This window comes from Cercospora beticola, chromosome 2 (assembly GCF_033473495.1).
Source record: "Cercospora beticola chromosome 2, complete sequence".
NCBI classification, from domain to species: Eukaryota; Fungi; Ascomycota; class Dothideomycetes; order Mycosphaerellales; family Mycosphaerellaceae; genus Cercospora; species Cercospora beticola.
Genome location: NC_088936.1, coordinates 3,549,631 through 3,567,282, shown reverse-complemented (window position 1 = coordinate 3,567,282; position 17,652 = coordinate 3,549,631). Strand labels below are relative to the sequence as shown.

Genomic DNA, 17,652 nt, shown 5'->3' with positions numbered 1-17,652 from the left:
TCTGCAGCCTTCGCCGTGTGCGCTGACGAGTATCCGACGCCAGCCTCGAGCGCCTGGCGTCTTGTGGCGTGACATCCAAGCACATTGGCCAGCTGAGAACAGCACTTTTTCAGGTATAGTCGATGCCACCGCGGCCGGTGAAGCGAAGGAGGCGCCGTGTTGAGATCTTGGGATGCCGAGATGCCACGCTCAATATGAAAGCTTGGCCCCAGCCTGATACCGCATTCGGCGGGCGATGGATGGCACTGCGGGGCTGATTCACTATTCTACGCGATTGCGTGGAAGAACAGGCTGCATGCTGCCAGCCGACACACTGAGGGTTGCGGCGACGTCTCGTAAACGCATCCATCGTTGCGGTCGAGGAATATTGTGGGGCAGCGCGACCTGTCACCGAAAGTTCCAAAACGGTCGTGCGGTCGAAGTCTATACGCTTAGCTCGTGCGTTAGCCGACATTGCTTTCGCATGGAGGCACGTGAAGTCCCTTTCGAGCGTTGGAGCTTAACAGGACTCGCCAAAAGCAGTGCTAGCTCGTCCACACCGGCATGATAGGCATCGGTGCCGCGATCGCTTGCAGTATTTCGGCCCCTACCTCCTGCGGCCAGCGAATGTGGAAAGTACTCTATTCGTGTGGCGGACGGGTGCTCGTGCAAGGCCGATCGGCGAAGGAGCTCTTGTGCCTGGTGCATAGCCCACATATGTCAGAGCCGCAGCTCAACACCGCTCCATTCGTGCATGCAGAGCGGCAGAATTCTGTTGGCTCAAAGATAATGACGCTGTGCAGACGCCTGTCTCAGACAGTAGGCTAGAGAACAATGGTCCCGACCGCGTGGAAAAACACGCCAATTCGAGACGTTCGCCATGACTCGGCCATCGGAGGATACTGGAACCACTGTTCACGCCTTGTCAGTGTGAACTTCTGAGGGGCCCGGAGGGACCATTTGTTTGGGACCGTGTCGGATAAGCGCAAGCGCCGCTGCATGTCTCGGCTCACGACGTGTAGGCGAGGTCAAGGCCGCTCGCTGGGAGTCAGTCGTGCTCTGTGACGGACGTGTCACCGCATTGTGCAGCAGTTTTGATTAAAAAATGGCGAAGTGCTTCAAGCTGAAATGCTACGCGAGAGAAGTGTAGCCCAAAGGGTGCTCCCGACCCATGCAAGTCATCGCAGATGACCAGGGCAAACAGGCTTAGCTGCCGGACAAGCTGCAGGATTCCAATATCGCTCCACTACAACGCATATCGTATTCGAACTTTCAGCGCTGCTGTAGGTTTGCGGCAGGCGGCGACTCTGTCAGTACTCTTCACGAGCAACATCGACCTTCTTCCTCGCAAAGTAGGGCCGTGTTCGCAGCCGCGTGTGTGTCGTGGCTTTCTAGCAGTAAAGTTTCACACGATCGAAAGTCAGTTTGGTCTCTGGAACTTTCACGAGCCAGCGACCGTTATAAACTCTGGTCGACACGTGGCGCACATGGAACATGGCAAGATGGCGACGACGATCCAGGGTGTCTGGTCAGGACCGTCAGGGTAGTGTCTCGGCAGCAACAATTTTGCATGAGAAGTTCTAGACAATGTTGCGAGCAGCTGGCGCAAAGTAGTCGTCTTTGCTGCTTCTCACTTCGTGGTCTTCAGATAACGGCACGACTTGACGGTCTTGCCCGTTGCTTTTGCGCCCGGCACGCTCACCCGACGACCCTCATTTCTTCTTCAGCCAGGCTGCGGCCTGCCTCCCGTTAGTCTACGCCATCTGGTGAAGTTGCACATCGCCAGTCCAGCCCGCTATCGATGTGAATAGGATTCCGACGTGAAGATGGGCGCATGCGCACTCAAGCTCTGTTCAGTCGCATGAGTCGGTGCGCGCAAGGTGGAAGCATGAATAATGAGAGCCCTCGATTCTTCAAGTCACTGGCGGTGAGCATAGAGCAGGTGATGTCGACCCGGTGGGCCGATATGCCCTGATCAACATGCAAGATCGTTGCTTGTTGCATTGCAGGCGCTTGAGCCTCATAGCTCCGAGCCGAATCATACGCAGATATCCCTGGCCTTAACTCATTGAATATCGTTCGCTGTCACCATGATTGATGGACTGACCGAAGGATATGTCGAGCCTTACGCGTGACATTCTGGAAGGTTGCACGTGGCAGTCTGGTTGCAGGCGGTCTGTGAGGGCCAGAACACGTCTTGGATGAATGTTCGGTGGCATCCCTGTAACGAGCAGCACCGACGCCTATCAGCAGTCGTGAAATGTTGAGTCTTATACGTCTGGTATCTCCTAGACCCCAGCTCTGATGTTGCGCGTATGTCTCCTCTTGGCCGCCACCAGCTCACCGCTCAGAGCTCTTCGGCATCGCCCAGGACTTTCTGGACGTTGTTGAAGTATTGTAGTAATCGGCATTGCAGAAACACTCTGAGGTAAACTCTACTTCGGAGTCATTTGACGCTCTGGAAATTCCAGGCGAGCCGCTGTCATGCAAAATGGACGCTCATTGCTCAGCGCGCAATTGCCAGGCATCGGTCTGGGAAGGTCGGACATTGACAAAGCGGTGAGTGTGCTGAACGCTCGAACGTTCACTTCAGTATGTGTGAATCATTCGCGTGAGAAGTCCTTGTATCATGCTCGTCGTTGTGGATGGTGTCAAAGTGTTTGTTCAGAGCGGAGCTTCGGGAGTGACAGTGAAGCAAACCCGCCAAGACTTTCTGAAGTGCAAGTTCAGACGTCACGGACTGAACATCTACCTTCCACCTCAAGAAATCCATCTCCACCCATCTCCATCCTCTCGTTCGCCGAATAATCACAATGCCACCAAAGGGACGAGGAACTGCCATCGGCGGTCCCCGCGCAGCCCCAAGAGGAGGCTTCGCGCGCGAAACATACAACTGGGTCACCAGCGCCGACAACAGGAGCGTGGTCACATCATTGGCGTTCTTTGCAGTAAGACTGGAGATGGAGAGCATATGATGCGCAATGTAGACTGACGGTATGAACAGGGAGGTGTTGCATTTTTGAGCAGTAGCTGGGCTGAGATTCTGCTTCCTCCGTACGGCTTTCACCGCGCAAGTATCAGATGTCTTAGTATTGGGCTAATGAAGCTGCAGGATCTAAACGTATCTACGACGACGCAGCATGCGAGATGTAAAACTACCGACTTGGGGATGGTGTACGATAGGGGTGGAGCATGAGCACGCATGGTGAAAGAGCTGAGTAGCGCGCAGGAGCTTCCGAGAGCAGATTTCTTGCCCATGGCATGGTCACAGGGGCCAGACACGGGTTTGCGCCGTACGCAACGTGCTATACTGCAGAGCAAAACATGGTCAATGCGATGCGAAGAGCGAGGAAACAATGTCGAGACGCTAGATTCGAGCAATCAACTCTTGGCCTCCTTCATCGCCTCGATACCAGCAGCCAAATTCAATAACTTGTCTTCACTCATTGGCAGTCCCAAGATCTCCAATCCCACAGGCAATTCCGGATCATCAGGATACTCATCATCCTTCGCTGTCCCCATCGGCACCGAAACAGCACTCCACAGCAATTGACTGGCTATCACTGTGTTGGTGGGATAGTTCAAGCAAGTCCACCTGCAAATCTCGTCAGCATAAGAATTCGCGATGTCTCAGATCATTCAGAAATTCACCTCAGATCCAGTAGATCCTGCGTCTTGGGCGCCAGAAGCTGGCAAGTCGGATATATTATCGCATCTAGTTTGTGCTTCGCGTACAAACTCATGACAGTACGCTGAAAGTGCTGAATCGCGCTGAGAGCTTTACTGAAATGAGGGCTTTGGAAAGGGTCTTTCGGTCCTTTTGCCAATGCACTTATCAGGTCCAGACACTGATGATAGTCTCCTTTCTCTTGCAGATCTTCGATCTTCAGATGCTGAAGGCCGTCGCGAGATGCGAGGAAGCTGTTGATGTCTGATCGAGACCGAAGGACGTAGACTGAGGTCTGCTCTTTGAGTTGTTCGAGATCTGGGATTTCGACGTCGATGAGCTCCACGCCCGATGCTTGGAGTTCCGACAAGGTCTTGTCGAGCGCGGAGTTGATGCCTTTGTGCTCTCCGAATGCTTGACGGAGTACGCCAAGACGTCTACCCGACAGTACAGGCTCCTTGATGGCGTCCACAAAAGACTGGGGCTCTGTCTCGTGCCGAAGAGCATTGATCGACGTGAAATCGTCCTTTTCGTCGAAGCCAACAAGACAATCCAAAATTCGAGCAGCATCTTCGACCGTTCGCGTCATAGGTCCAGGAGTATCTTGTGTAACCACAAGTGACGACATGCCATCTCTGCTAATTCTTCCAGGCGTGACACGTACACCAACAAGACCGCAAAAACTCGCCGGAAGTCGAATACTGCCGCCAGTGTCGCCTCCAATCGCCGCAAGAGCGAGACCTGCAGCGACAGCTGTGCCACTACCGCTCGACGAGCCACCTGGATCTCGCGAATTGTCTATGGGATGTTTCGTCGTTTCGCTCAGTGACGAGGTTGAGAACCAAGAAGCAGCCCAATCGGGCATTGTCGTCTTTGCAAGAATGACAGCACCAGCGTCTTTCAATTTGCGAACGAGAGTTGCATCTTGACTTGGGACATGGTTCTTGCAGACCTTGCTACCATATGCTGTAGCAATGCCTGCCGTCTCGATCTGATCTTTCACGACAATTGGCAGCCCGAACAACGGTCCTCGCTGTTCCTGTGCAAGTTCCTGGCGATGAAGTCAGTTCGATGTGGTAAGAATGCAAGTCTCAAATGTCTGCAAAAATAGGTGGACTGCAAAATCGGCCACGACGATCACTCACATCGAGCTGTTGAGCTTCTTCTAAAGCTTTGTGATTCACGACAGTGGTAGCATTCAAGTCTTTGCTGCTCTCAATGATGTCCAAATACTGTTCCGTGACTTCTTTCACAGTTTTGCCGCCTTGATAAGCCTGGTGTAACTCGGCCAACGTTTGATATTTTGGCCGCGATCCAGACATGGTAAATGATCGTAATTGCGATAGTGCCCAAGGTGGTTTTGCGCTTCTTCTGCAACAAGGTATTCTGAGAAGGTGAGAACAAAGGCTCTTGTACATGTTTGTGATCACAAGTCCACGTATTGGTGGAATGCCCACTCTGCGAACACTTTTAGTGGGGTGCTAAAGTTCGCTGGTCACTTTGTTCTGACAGGGAATCCTGCTGTGACGTCGGTTGTGGAGATAAGCCATGCCTTCCAAGTGCTTTTCTTTCACTTGGTTCGTAGTTGTTGCGAATCATCACGCTGTTACCGATTTTGCCTAGAGTCTTACACTGTGCGAATGCGCGACATGTCGGCCCATCATTTGCATGTCAGGCTCTCAACGCCAAGTAGGATCAGTATTGTCGTGTGTGCATCGGACAGCATTCCAGCATTGCATGTGAGCCATGATTGCCATTTTACAAATCTGGCACCACACGAGTCCTTCTACCTGTGAACGCGCACCATCCACACTTCCAATAATTAGTTTCTCTTGTTATTGTTCAAATTGACTTTGATCCATACCTTCGTTTCCGAGCAATTCTCGTCATGCAAAGCACAGTACTCTTCTCTGCATCTCTCGCAGCGGCGGATCAAAGCGCTCTTGCAATGCGCACAAGTGCGGCCGCAAACCCAACAGTCGCGGTGCACGCCTATATCACTGTGAACGACGTATGATTGCCTTGGTTGCGTTGGCGAGCTCTGAGAACGGAGTCAGTGACTTTGGCGAATGGACGCAGTTGTTCTACCCTCGGTCGGAGGCGAGACGCAGGTCATGTGCTGGGCCACAGCTAGTAGCATGTCGCAATGTCGAGGAGTGAGATGATTCCTATCCCCACATGCCATTACTGCCAGCGCCAGCCATCATTTCACCGACCAGACAGCGTTCAACGCAGAGTTTAGAAAATACCTTGACTTGATTGCCATTCGGCGCGTTATTCACAGCCGCCCACCCTTCACGTTCAAGATCCTCTTGCATCTCGAGGTGCTGCATCTCAGTCCGTAGAGAGACACGCGATGGAGGCTCTTGATAGCAGTTCTCGCACCACCATCGATTGCATTGCTCGCACCAACGGCCACGCAGACAATCTTCGCATCGGAGGATGAGTTGGGGAAATTTGCCATCTTCTTGGGGTTCAGGTCGAACGCACCCACGAACTGTCGAGGAGTGTAGTGGGATTGGCGCGAGAAGAGGTAGGGCGTCATGGGCTCTCTCTCCAAACACTGCAGGTCCTTCTGGGCTGCTGTGACAGTCCTGACAGCCCTCTGGTCCTAAAGCGATGGTGGCGATGGTGGGCTGCAGGAAGTCTTTGCTTGCGACCTTGGTGATGTCGTGCCTTGGCCCTCTGCACAATACGGCATCGAAGCTGATAAGTCCGCGGCACACTTGCAGTGTTTCGGCCCATTCTGAGTAGGGTCGCTTCATTACTCGGCCGTTACAGCCGTACCATCTACTCTCGTCATCAAAGATTTTTGGTATCAGATCATGCTGAGATCTTTGATTCCAATCTGCGCCAATCTGCGCACCAGCACTGCTCATCACCCCTAGGGCCGGCGGGTCTGGTTTGGACAGCTGTTTCGTAGCGGCAGGCGATACCAAGACGTCCCTCTGCCCAAAGAAATAGAGCGCTTTGAGGTGCGGAGTATCGTCAGGCCTTGTTGGCCGCACAATGTATCGCAGAACTTGTTGCAGTTTCGTGATGTTCAATTGCTTCGACTCGCGTAAACTGAGCACGCGCACATGATAGCGGTCCTCGGCGACAATCTCTCTCACCAGGTCGGCAGGCACAGTCAGTCCGTCGAGTATCAGAGTCTGGACGTATTTGAGGATTCTCTTTGAATGCAGGCGACCTAAGATGCCGCGCAAAGGGCCTGCATAGAACTCGTCCTCGGTGAGGCTCTCATCCATTCGTTCGGCGCGCCATGAGACGCCGCCAATGTCGATAGGCGATGTATTGATGATGGCTCGCTTCACACCGGTGATGTCGAGGTACCGCCAAGCTTCAGAGTGGTTGTAAATAATCTCTCGTATGGCCTTGCATGTCACTGCCAACCGAAGGAGTTCCCTCGCAGGGATGTGCGGCGTGACTTGACGAAGCACCACGGCGTTCGAGAGGACGTCCACCAGAGTCAGAGGCAGCTTCCCCGCGCTCTCCATTCCCGCTGCACTGTGTTCTCGCCGCTGGACAACAGCTGGAGCGGCGATATGGTAGTGGAACGACGTCGAATAATGTAGGTCGTCATGTTTGTGCAGCTACGGAGGCCGACACATGGAATGCTGACATTTTTTGGCTCCGCAAGAGCGAACGACTTCGCTTGGCATTCAGTCGGCAACAACCAATCCGCAGCTGCAGCAACTTTCCGCGCGCCGCCATTCGTTGTACGGCGCCGTACCTGCACGCTGCAGACGTGCATATCGACCTCGCGACCGCAAAGACATGATTGTGACGCTGTCTCACCACCGCAGACGCGGACCTCACGCGATGCCTGGAAGATTGGGCCATCACACTTTCAACCAGAAACCCTGACCTTCATCACGCCATGATACACTGAAGCCGCGAACACAGGATGGTACCCGCTGCCCGCTCGGAACTTTTTCGCAACGTAATTCTGCCTTAGTCTGCTGTATCCAGCTTTCTAGCCTGTTCACTATACCTCGACCCACTGCCCGCCAAACTGCCCTAAACGGGAATGATGAACTCTGATTTGCACGAGTTGGCCTCGGAACGGGTCATCACGAACCGCAAGCGTGAATGCCAGCGCAGCATTGCATGGGATGGCCTGGCTCGGCATGTGAATACAGCGTTCGCTCCAGGCAGTTCACTCCAAAATGGCGGGCATCATCCTCGATCAATTTCTCCGCACCGACCTTCTCAGCTCAGCTCTGTTCGCATTGAAAGATGGGCGCACCAAGTGATGATAGTCAAACCAATGGCGACAGCGCATATGAACAGCCCTCCCCACGTCCGGATTCAGCAATTGACGTGAACGACGACTATGTTCTGACCCGGGACGCCGCGGCTTCTGCGAGATTGAACCTGTCGCACTACATATGGCAGTCTTCGTGAGTTTGAGGAGCGAGATCCGGTCCACGCAACGCTCTGACGTCGATGTAGCTTTGGATACAACCTTCATCCGCGCATACAGGATGCCATTCGAGGCAAGGAAAACCTACGCGTGGCAGATATCGGGACAGGCACAGGGTGAGTAGCTATCCATTCCTGTTGCCAATCATCGATCGCTCACGATTCCTCCAGAATATGGCTTCTAGATCTGGCATCACATCTCCCTCCTTCCGCCCAGCTTGACGCGATCGACATATCTTTCGGGCAAATGCCGCCTCGAGAATGGTTGCCTCACAACATCAATCTTCGCCTCGTCGATGTCTTTCGTCCGCCGACTGAGGATTTGGTCGAGAAGTACGATGTCATCCATATTCGCCATTTTGTCTGCGTTGTGAAGGACAACGACCCTGCGCCACTACTCAGGAATTTGCTGCGGATGCTGAAACCTGGTGGCTGGCTACAATGGGACGAATGGGACGTTCTCAATCGACATTTCACGAAAGTGTCAGCTGCTCATGCTCAAAGCAATATCGACAAGCTTGAAGAGGAGTTCGCAAACATGAGACGCTACACCCCTAAACCCGAATGGCCCCCAAGGCTGGATGAGTACCTCTTGGTGCAAAATGTTCAACAGGTGGCGATGGAAAAGAGGCTTTCCAGTGTTGGACATTTGGCGTTTATGCACGATCTGACGCTGCTCGTGTTTCAAGAATTGATCGATGGCGCTGAGCTAAAGGGGCTCATTGATGCGGAAAAGGTGAGATACCTTCGAGGACTGCTTGGCGGAGCGACAAGAGAGAGTAGGCAAGGTGCTGCATGGAACCTCACCAGGTGTATGGCTGTTGGGCAGAAGCCGGTCTCCGAGACACAAGGAGCTTTCCTTTTCTCAGAGGTGAATCTCCGGTCGAACTTCGCCCGGCAGATTGCAGCCATGCGGACGTGAAGTCGACCACGACCCAAGAACTTGGTCAAGCTGTCGCAGGAGCGCACCCGGAGTGTAACCTTGACTGAAGCGGTTGTGACCAGACACGCACATTGGTCGGAAGTGGGAAGACACTAGCGGATGGATGTCGATCTGGCGTACAACCACAGCAATGACCAGTTGACCGACCCGGCAATTGGGAAGCGCGTGGAGGGACGGCTTGCACATCGATATCTTCCCCGCTAAGACTTCGCTGAGAGAATTTGAAGAAATGGCAGCGCATAGAAGGTATGCTGAGCGTGGCCGTTACCTGTAAATCGTGTCGTGTTCGTGTCAATTTTTTTCACATGAAAACGAGAAGTGCTCTCGTTGCAGAAGGCGACGTCATCAGCCTCGTCTCGTCTCCCGTCCAATTTCACGCCGTACACCTCTCTCAACCATCCATGAACATGTGAATGCACGACACCACGCGCAAGGTGGCATGATGGCCTCTCGAACACGCCGAAAGTACTCGGAGGATGAGTTCGACGACGATGACGAGCGACCACGGGGCCTGATCGGCGCAGTCAAAGTGCACCGCTCTCATTCACGCTGAATCTGGCTTGCACTGACGCGTGCCAGTCCGCCCTCCTACGTCCCATCCGACCCTTCGTTTCACGCACCGCTCTCCGGGCCTACCTAACCACGTTCCTTGTATTCGCGACGACCCTTGTCCTCTTCGCCCTGGCAGTCACTGCCTACGCTCTGTTCTACTGGTCCTACATCCCGCGCATCGGCTTCGAGCGTACGATCCACCTCCAGTTCGATAATGTCTACAAATCGCACGACGAATTGCACCGGAATGTCATCACGCGCACAAAAGAGCACCCTTATCCTCATGGAACTGTGAGCCTGACGCCGGACCTCATCGGTGGTCAGGGATATGATGTTGTCGTCGAGCTGGATATGCCGAGGACGATGGACAACAGAGAGGCAGGCAACTTCATGTTGGAAGTGACAATGTACTCTGCTGGAACTGTAGCCGACCAGATTGTTGATGCCGCGAGGTCAGCAGTGTCACCTGACAGCACGAAAGATGGCGCGGGCAGCGTGGTAGCTGTTTCCAGACGGCCAGCAATGGTGCCCTACAGGAGTTGGATAGTGGACGCCATCCAGACCGCGAAGAGTCTGCCGTGGTACTTCTTCAACCTCAGGGAAGAGAAGGACAAGTTGCGCGTGCCGATATTCGAGAAAGCGGTCTTTGCTAGGGGCTCGGCTGGCTTGCCTGCGACTCTACGTCTCGAGGTACAAAGCACGCACCGATTGCAGATCTACAGCGCCGTGGCACACTTTCGAGCGCGATTCACGGGCCTCAGGTGGTTCATGTACAATCATCGCATAATCTCTGCGGCGATTTTCATCACCGCCTTCTGGACCACAGAGCTGGTCTTTTTCGCATTGGCGTGGGGTGTCGTATCATTCTATATCTCTGGACAGCAAGAGCCAGGAGAGGTGAAGGCAGAGCTGCCGGACGACAAGACAACGGTCAAACGTGAGGAGGAAGACGAATCTAAGCCGGCACTATCGGACACCGAACGCACTTTCCCAACATTGGGTGGCCAAGCGCCATTGCGTTACATCCCTCCTGTGAATGGCATCAAGCAAGAAGAGGAAGACGAAGAGTCAGCTCTGCGTCCAGTGACACCCGCGGCGGAAGCTGATGACGAAGACGAAGATGTCGATTTTTTCGACTCTGGCATTGGAACATCGATGGAATCAAGCAATCCCAGCAGAAGAGATAGCATGCGAAGGAGACGGGGCAGGCTCAACGAGAGACCTGATGCGGATAAAGCGTACTAGGAGGCTTTCGAGTACATATTCAACTCTGAGGATAGCAGTCGGATGCGGCAGCACAGCACGATACAGTGAAGCACTCAAAGTGGTTTGATGTACACGGACGGCGATTGTTGGAGGTCGAATTGCACTGTCAAGGTCTGCAAATACTGTACCTGGGAAGCTCTTCCAAATGTGTTCTGCTTCGCGACAATTCTCTGCTGTACCTTCCATAAAAAGTCGCATGATCTATTGATGATGCTCGCCTGCCGCAAGGGCCTCGCTTCAAGTGCCCAAGCTCTCTCGTCGACATCTCTCCATCTCACTTTCGCACCCGCAAACCATCATCCACCCCACTTCTTTGACATATCTCCATGAATCCATGGGGGTGGCCGCCCATGTGGCAGCAACTTCGGAAGCCCAAATGCATTCAGGCATCACTTGCGACGCAGGGCCTGTCACACCGAAGTCCCATCAGATTACTGTCGGACCATAGGCCGCTGGGAGCCATGGAGACTGGCGGGCTAGGACAAGACCGTGTCCGTAGCCATAGCCCTTGACTTGCCGGCTCCGCGGATCAGATCTAGGAGGTACGTCTTCGTTTCAGTTGGGAAAGACCCTGATTCTGGCCTGATAACTACCTTGTCACTGCTGTCGAAATACTGGTGAAGAAGCACTGATCGGCGGTGGACATCTGGTTGAATTCGTCGCGGATTCAAGGTCGTTCGCGTTCACTTCCCATCAAGGCATTTGTATCGACGTTCCAAGCACTGGCTAGCGATGGACGGCGTGTTCCTTCAGCAGGGCTAATCGTGCTTCAAAGACGAGGACAGAAGTGATCGGCGTACGCGCGGAGAAGTTCGGCAGCTGTGATTGGAGCTCGTGTACCTTGCAAAGTGGATGAAGAAGACCCGAGTCCTTGGAGCACTTCATCTCGAGACTCGGCACCGAGATTCATATGCTGTGCATGCCCACTATACTGTACCGAATCGTATTCTAACGGTATGATCTTGGGGGAAGAAGCGCTGCGCACTCACGGGGAACGGCCGGTCAGGAACTGCCGGCATGGCCTAGACTCACACGCTCGGCTGAGCTGATTTCGCTATGGACGCGACACAGAAGAGAGACAACCACACCCCGTCGTGCTCGGTATGTCAGAGAAGGAAGGTCAAGTGTGATCGCGTATATCCCTGCGCTGCCTGTAAGATGACTCTCGGCGCACGCCACGCCTTAGCCACCTGAAGCCGTGTTGACCTCTATTTGATGCTCATAGGCACGAAATCTGGACTGGAATGTGTATTTCCTGAACCTGTAAGTATCTCCATGCTTCTCAGTAGACCATTGATAGAGTCACGCTGATACATGCTCTGCGGAAAGGGCACGCACGGGAAAAGAAAGCGGCGCAATACCGGACACCAGACAGCAACGCAGGATGGATCAACCAATTCTCGACCTTCTTATACCGACCGAGCAACCACAACTGCCACCATAGGGTCGTTCAGGGAGCCAGCGAATGACATTTCATCACCAGCATCGACGAGCTCGCAAGGCGCAGGCACTTCCACGGCACGTCTAGTCTCGGAAGGCGGTGGCTATCGCTATGTCAACAATCACCTATGGAATGCCATCTCCACTGATCCTCACGCTTCGAATGGCAGTCCGACTGTCAGCCCAGAGGATGCTAAACCAAGTCCTGGTGGACGATCAGGGTAAGTCGCTCTAGCTTTGCAGCGCATCCTTCAGTGGCCATTTGCAACATTACATTGTGCTGACCAGATGAAGGCATGGTATATACGAAGAGCCAACAAGGCCGGAAGATGCCAGCACCGGAAGAAACTTGATCTTCGGTGGCAGTGGTCCAGGTCACCCGGGTTCCTTTCAAGCACCTGCGAGCCAAATCGTTTTCTTGTGGCAAGCCTTCCAGGGCAATGTTGACCCAGTCATGAAGATATCTCACGCGCCAAGCGTTCAAAACATCGTACTCGGCCAGATCGGAAACCAAGTGCTACCTCCTAACGAACAAGCTCTTGTGTATGCCATCTACATGATAGCTGTTGTCTCGCTCACTAACGAGCAGTGCGGAGAATCCTTGGGCGAATCGCGGAACGGCCTCCTTCAAAAGTACAGGGCAGCTACAGAGGCTGCGTTATCAGCTGCTGGGTTCATCACAAGCACCGACATTATGGTCTTGCAAGCTTTGATCTATTACCTGAGCGCATTGCGCAGTCTCGGTGAAATTCAGCTTGTGTGGTCACTGCTTGGGATCGCCATCCGAATTGCGGGAACGCTTGGGCTGGCCCGCGATGGCACCTCTCTGGGCCTGTCACCATTCGATACGGAGATGCGCAGACGGCTCTGGTGGGGTCTCGTGTACTTCGACGGGCGTATGGCGGAACTAGTAGGCCAGGACGGAGATCTCATGGGCAGCAGCTTCGACGCTGGTGCCCCTTCGAACCTGAACGATAGCGATCTCTTTCCAACCATGACCCGCCTGCCAGAAGCTCGGCGCGGTCCATCAGATGCTTGTTATCTCCAAGCACGTGTGCTCAGCATCACTGTTGCTCGTAGTCTCCAGAGCATCACCGGCCCTTCTGGAACCTGGCATAGATTGCACGATGCTAGTATGCCCACGGCGGAGAAGCTGGAAATCATGCGACGCATCGAGCAACGCTACAGTGAGGAGATTATAGAGCCATGTGACCCAACCGTGCCGTTACAATGGCTCAGCATCAATACTGCGAAGACCTTTTCGACCAAGTTGCGATTGATCTCAAAAATCCCGATCGTAGATCTGGACAAAGACTGGGAGGACGCCGATGGCTTCTCGGAGAATGCATTCATCCTCAGCATGGATCTTCTTCAGATTCAGCTGAATCTTTGGTGTGAGCCGTCGGTCCAGCCCTGGAGGTGGCACTGGCAAGCACATTTCCAATGGTATGCTTTGGTGACTCTGCTTCGACAAACGAGGCTACGTCGCTCTGGCCGAGGGGCTTCGAGAGCGTGGACGCTGATTCGAAAGGTTTTCGACATCATAATCCCTAGTCTGGAGACTGGTCCGAAGAAGAGCCTGTTACTGGAAGGCATACACTCTTTGCTCAATGCCGCAAAGCGACAACAAGAGCTTCCTGACCAGAAACCGCTTTCATCAAACAGCGACCAGAAATTGCCCTTGATGACTGGCCAAGCCGTGCAGTCTCCAGCTCCAGCCTTCACACCAACAAATGGCCATGGCGCCCACCCACCCGCGTTCGCGCCTCAGTCGCATAGCATGCCAATGCCCGGAATGACAATGCATCAACAGATGCCTCCTCCTGGCATGTTCGGGCAGCCCTTCATCGATAATTTCGAGGATCCTGTGCTCGGTGGGCTGGATTTGACGGCCATTGACTGGGTGGAATTCGATCGGCTGGCATCAGAACTCTCGCAGCAGTGAAGAACGACAGTATCATTTGAGAACCAGACTCCTCAAAATGGGACCGACAAAGGTCACATATATCTTTCGAATCCGACTCGGTGCCGAAACACTTGGTCGTGGACGAAGTGCGCGCGCACGTGACCTGTCATCCGAACTCAGTGAAGCTCGGATGGAGGAGCCGAAAGTGAGAGGATGTCTCATCGCAAGACACGTGGTATGATATCGTACCAAATATGGCATTCGGGCCAGTCTTTGGCCTGCCGGCCGCGACATCAACCTGTGTGCCCGACAGCTTGGCATTTTGAGGCCTTGTACTGCCTCCCGAAAGACGATGTAACACCAGGTTCTGCGCGTGCTTATATCAGGCCTATAAAGAAGACACTCCCCGTTGTCAGGACCATTTAGACAACACATACACCTCTGGCCGGGATCTTGAGGGCCATTCACGCAACTGCTTCAGTGTATAACACTGTAGCAACAATGCCCCTGTTTGAAGAGAAGTTGGGCAATGGCGAAGGGTCGAACATCGACAACGCTTTCAGTCAATCCAAGAATACTCAGGATGAGGTCGAATGTGCGACACCAACTGGGATCAATGTCCTCGTCGTAGGAGCCGGAGTCGGCGGTCTTGCCACGGCGCTTGAATGCGTCCGCAAAGGACATTCTGTCCGCGTCGTGGAGCGATCCCAGTCTGCAAGTGCCGGAGGTCAGTCTGCACTTCCAGGTAGCTCTTTCCTTGCATGCTGACTCTACAAAGGCGACATGTTCACTATTGGCGCGAATGCTCTGCGACTTCTGGACAACTACCCGGCTATGAGGCGGGAATACGATGAGATCGCCATCCACAACCTGTGGCTGAGATATCGCAAATGGACTGGAGAAGATCTTGGAGATCCATTTCCTTTCGGTGGCGGAGCGAAAGGAGCAGAAGAGAACAAGCATGCGAAGAAGCCACCTATGACCACTGTCCTCAGGCCATTGTTTCATAAGATGCTGTACCATCAGCTCGAACGATTCGGGATTGATGTTCGCTTCGGTGTGAACGTCAGAGAATTTTACGAGGACGAAGATCGTGGCATTGGCGGCGTTGTCACAGAGAGTGGCGAGAGGATCGAAGCAGATATTGTTATTGCTGCTGATGGTTTGCATTCGAAATCACATTCGCTCGTATCCAAGGATGCTCCGGAGGCGAAACCAACAGGCCGCACCATCTTCAGATCTGCGTTCTCTCTCGACATTGCGGAAGCAGACCCACTTGTGGTCCAGACGTTTGGGCGACTCGACGGCAAAGATCCATTGATGCAGGTCTGGCTTGGTCCCGAGACTCATGCTGTCGTGCTGGCATATGTGGACAAGCACGGCGAAAATGGACGTCTCTGTTTTGGAGTGACTTTCCGCGAAGAAGAGAGCGAGAATCGAAAGGAGACCTGGAACGATACTGTTCCCTCTGAAGAGGTTCTGGCTGTTATGGACCGACTTCCAGGCTGGAGTGAAGCCATGAAACAGCTTCTACGCCTTACTCCTCCGAAACACATTGTAGCATGGCCGTTGAACCCTCGCAACCCCACCGCGCAGTGGTACTCACCCGGTGCTCGTGTACTGCAAGTCGGCGACTCCGCACACAGCTTCCTCCCAACATCAGGCAATGGGGCCACACAGGCTATAGAGGATGCCATAACGATCGCCGCTTGTCTTGCACACGCCGGTAAAGATCAAATCTCAACCGCAGTCAAATCATACAACCTCCTTCGTACCGATCGTGTCTCCTGTGCGCAACTACTCGGTTACGTCAATGCCGCTCGCGTGCAGAAGACGGACTTTGAGAAGGTCGGAAGAGACCCTAGCAAGGTGCAACATAAGACTCCCAAATGGCTTTGGGCACTCGATCCTGAAGCTTATGCTAATGACAATTATTCGGAAGCTGCGAAGAGCCTGGAGCTTGGAGCACCAGTATTCAAGAACACGAATATACCTGAGGGGTATACGCCGAAACCTTGGACGATTGATGAGGTTGAAGAGTCACAAAAGGCTGGGCAGCCGATTGAGCTTGAGGGTGACTGGAGTTGATCAAAGAAGCTGTCATGTTTGCAATGACAAGTTCAACTTCTGTCGATGTGTCTTTAAGCATAACATAATGGAACAGCCATCTGTGTGCACTCTGCCATCAAAATGCGAATTCGCCATGCGTCGTTTATGTACCTGTAGCGCCCATGCTAAATGCACTGCTCACGACTCGTCTTCCAACTCAAGCTCCAGATCAGAAAAGCTGACCTCGATCCCCTTCTCATCATCCTCGCCTTCTTCTGGCGTAGGCTTTGCCGCATAAACTCCGACCCAAATATCTTCTTCATCTCGACCCTCCATAAATGCCCACTTGATCTCTCTCATGGGCTACAAGAAACAAGTCAGCAAGATCAAACATCAAGAGTCTATATCCCAAGATCGAAAGCTGGAAAAGGACTCACCTTCAACTTCTCCTCCCCTTCCTGTCTCGCATACACCCACAACGTCTTCTCCTTCTTCTCAATCTTAAACCTCGCCTTCTGATGATATTCCTGACTCATCGGCGCCAAAGACCAATCACTAAACCTATCCGTCCCGACAATCCCCAACACAGAACTCAATTCGAAGAACTCAATCCCGGCTTTGACCCATTTACTCGGGCGGACAGGGTTCTGTGGCTCTTCATCTTCAGCTTTCTTGATCTCATTTTCTGTGGCTTTGGGAGTCGCAGAAGATGGAAAAGCGAGAATCAGACCGCCTTGGTCGTATTGCATGTGCCAGGGTGCATAGACTGTTACGGAGATGGATTTGAAAGTTTCGGCTGAGAGGGTTTGGTACAGAGTGGGGGCGTTGAAGACGTCGTCTGTGTCGGAGCGGCGCCAGATGTCGGTCTTTGGGGGAGCGGTTATGGTGAAAGACTCAGTTGTTGGATCTTCTTTTGGTTGTGAGGCTCCGTTTATGGCGGACCATTTGGAGGGTGGCATGATGAGTTGTTTTTGGTCTTGCTACGGTTGTGACGAAGAGTAGTTGACTCGCAAGTCGTTTCTGCGTCTCTGATGCTGGTGTCGCGAGCTGGAAATGGTTCTGCTGTGATTGCTTATTGCGCTACGACGCTCGACTTTATATGTTTCGCTCTTCATGCGGCTTTATCTATGAGATGATGTCGATCGATAGGCGTCGAACGTGGCACTAACCTGACGACATGGGCTGCATAAAGTAAAGCCGCTGCGGAGGGGGCGAATTAGGATGTGTCCGAAAAGTGGGTCCTGAGAGCGCTCCTTCCTACCTCGGCAGCGCGATCACGAGACGACATCCAAGTGAAGAGCGGCAGGTACAAATGCAGTATACTAAAGACGTGGCACGCTGTGGACAGGGTGGTAGTCTGAAACTGGATTTTCCGCAGCTACCATGCGGATTGGCATTTAAAACACCTCACACCGCTCGCGCCAA

The 17,652-nt window shown here is 53.3% G+C and overlaps 7 protein-coding genes across 7 annotated transcripts; 4 read left to right on the top strand and 3 right to left on the bottom strand.

Annotated features, from left to right (window-relative positions):
- Positions 1–3,360: 3,360 nt before the first annotated feature.
- Positions 3,361–4,968, bottom strand: RHO25_003315 (uncharacterized protein; the record flags this gene model as incomplete). Its single annotated transcript, XM_023598821.2, has 3 exons — positions 3,361–3,574; positions 3,631–4,697; positions 4,792–4,968. The coding sequence occupies 3 exons, from the start codon at positions 4,966–4,968 to the stop codon at positions 3,361–3,363; spliced, it is 1,458 nt and encodes a 485-aa protein (XP_023456350.2).
- Positions 4,969–5,814: 846 nt separating this feature from the next.
- On the bottom strand, positions 5,815–7,143 carry RHO25_003314 (uncharacterized protein; the record flags this gene model as incomplete). The annotated part of the gene is made up of 1 exon (XM_023598820.2): positions 5,815–7,143. The coding sequence occupies one exon, from the start codon at positions 7,141–7,143 to the stop codon at positions 5,815–5,817; it is 1,329 nt and encodes a 442-aa protein (XP_023456235.1).
- A 742-nt stretch (positions 7,144–7,885) lies between these two features.
- Positions 7,886–8,993, top strand: RHO25_003313 (uncharacterized protein; the record flags this gene model as incomplete). The annotated part of the gene is made up of 3 exons (XM_023598819.2): positions 7,886–8,049; positions 8,102–8,188; positions 8,243–8,993. The coding sequence occupies 3 exons, from the start codon at positions 7,886–7,888 to the stop codon at positions 8,991–8,993; spliced, it is 1,002 nt and encodes a 333-aa protein (XP_023455547.1).
- Positions 8,994–9,453: 460 nt separating this feature from the next.
- On the top strand, positions 9,454–10,811 carry RHO25_003312 (uncharacterized protein; the record flags this gene model as incomplete). The annotated part of the gene is made up of 2 exons (XM_023598818.2): positions 9,454–9,543; positions 9,594–10,811. 2 exons carry the CDS (start codon positions 9,454–9,456, stop codon positions 10,809–10,811), a joined length of 1,308 nt encoding a protein of 435 aa, XP_023455548.1.
- Positions 10,812–11,888: 1,077 nt separating this feature from the next.
- Positions 11,889–14,217, top strand: RHO25_003311 (uncharacterized protein; the record flags this gene model as incomplete). The annotated part of the gene is made up of 4 exons (XM_023598817.2): positions 11,889–11,985; positions 12,058–12,095; positions 12,162–12,493; positions 12,567–14,217. The coding sequence occupies 4 exons, from the start codon at positions 11,889–11,891 to the stop codon at positions 14,215–14,217; spliced, it is 2,118 nt and encodes a 705-aa protein (XP_023456347.1).
- A 462-nt stretch (positions 14,218–14,679) lies between these two features.
- Positions 14,680–16,266, top strand: RHO25_003310 (uncharacterized protein; the record flags this gene model as incomplete). The annotated part of the gene is made up of 2 exons (XM_023598816.2): positions 14,680–14,905; positions 14,957–16,266. 2 exons carry the CDS (start codon positions 14,680–14,682, stop codon positions 16,264–16,266), a joined length of 1,536 nt encoding a protein of 511 aa, XP_023456348.1.
- A 159-nt stretch (positions 16,267–16,425) lies between these two features.
- Positions 16,426–17,186, bottom strand: RHO25_003309 (uncharacterized protein; the record flags this gene model as incomplete). The annotated part of the gene is made up of 2 exons (XM_023598815.2): positions 16,426–16,590; positions 16,665–17,186. 2 exons carry the CDS (start codon positions 17,184–17,186, stop codon positions 16,426–16,428), a joined length of 687 nt encoding a protein of 228 aa, XP_023456349.1.
- Positions 17,187–17,652: the final 466 nt, after the last annotated feature.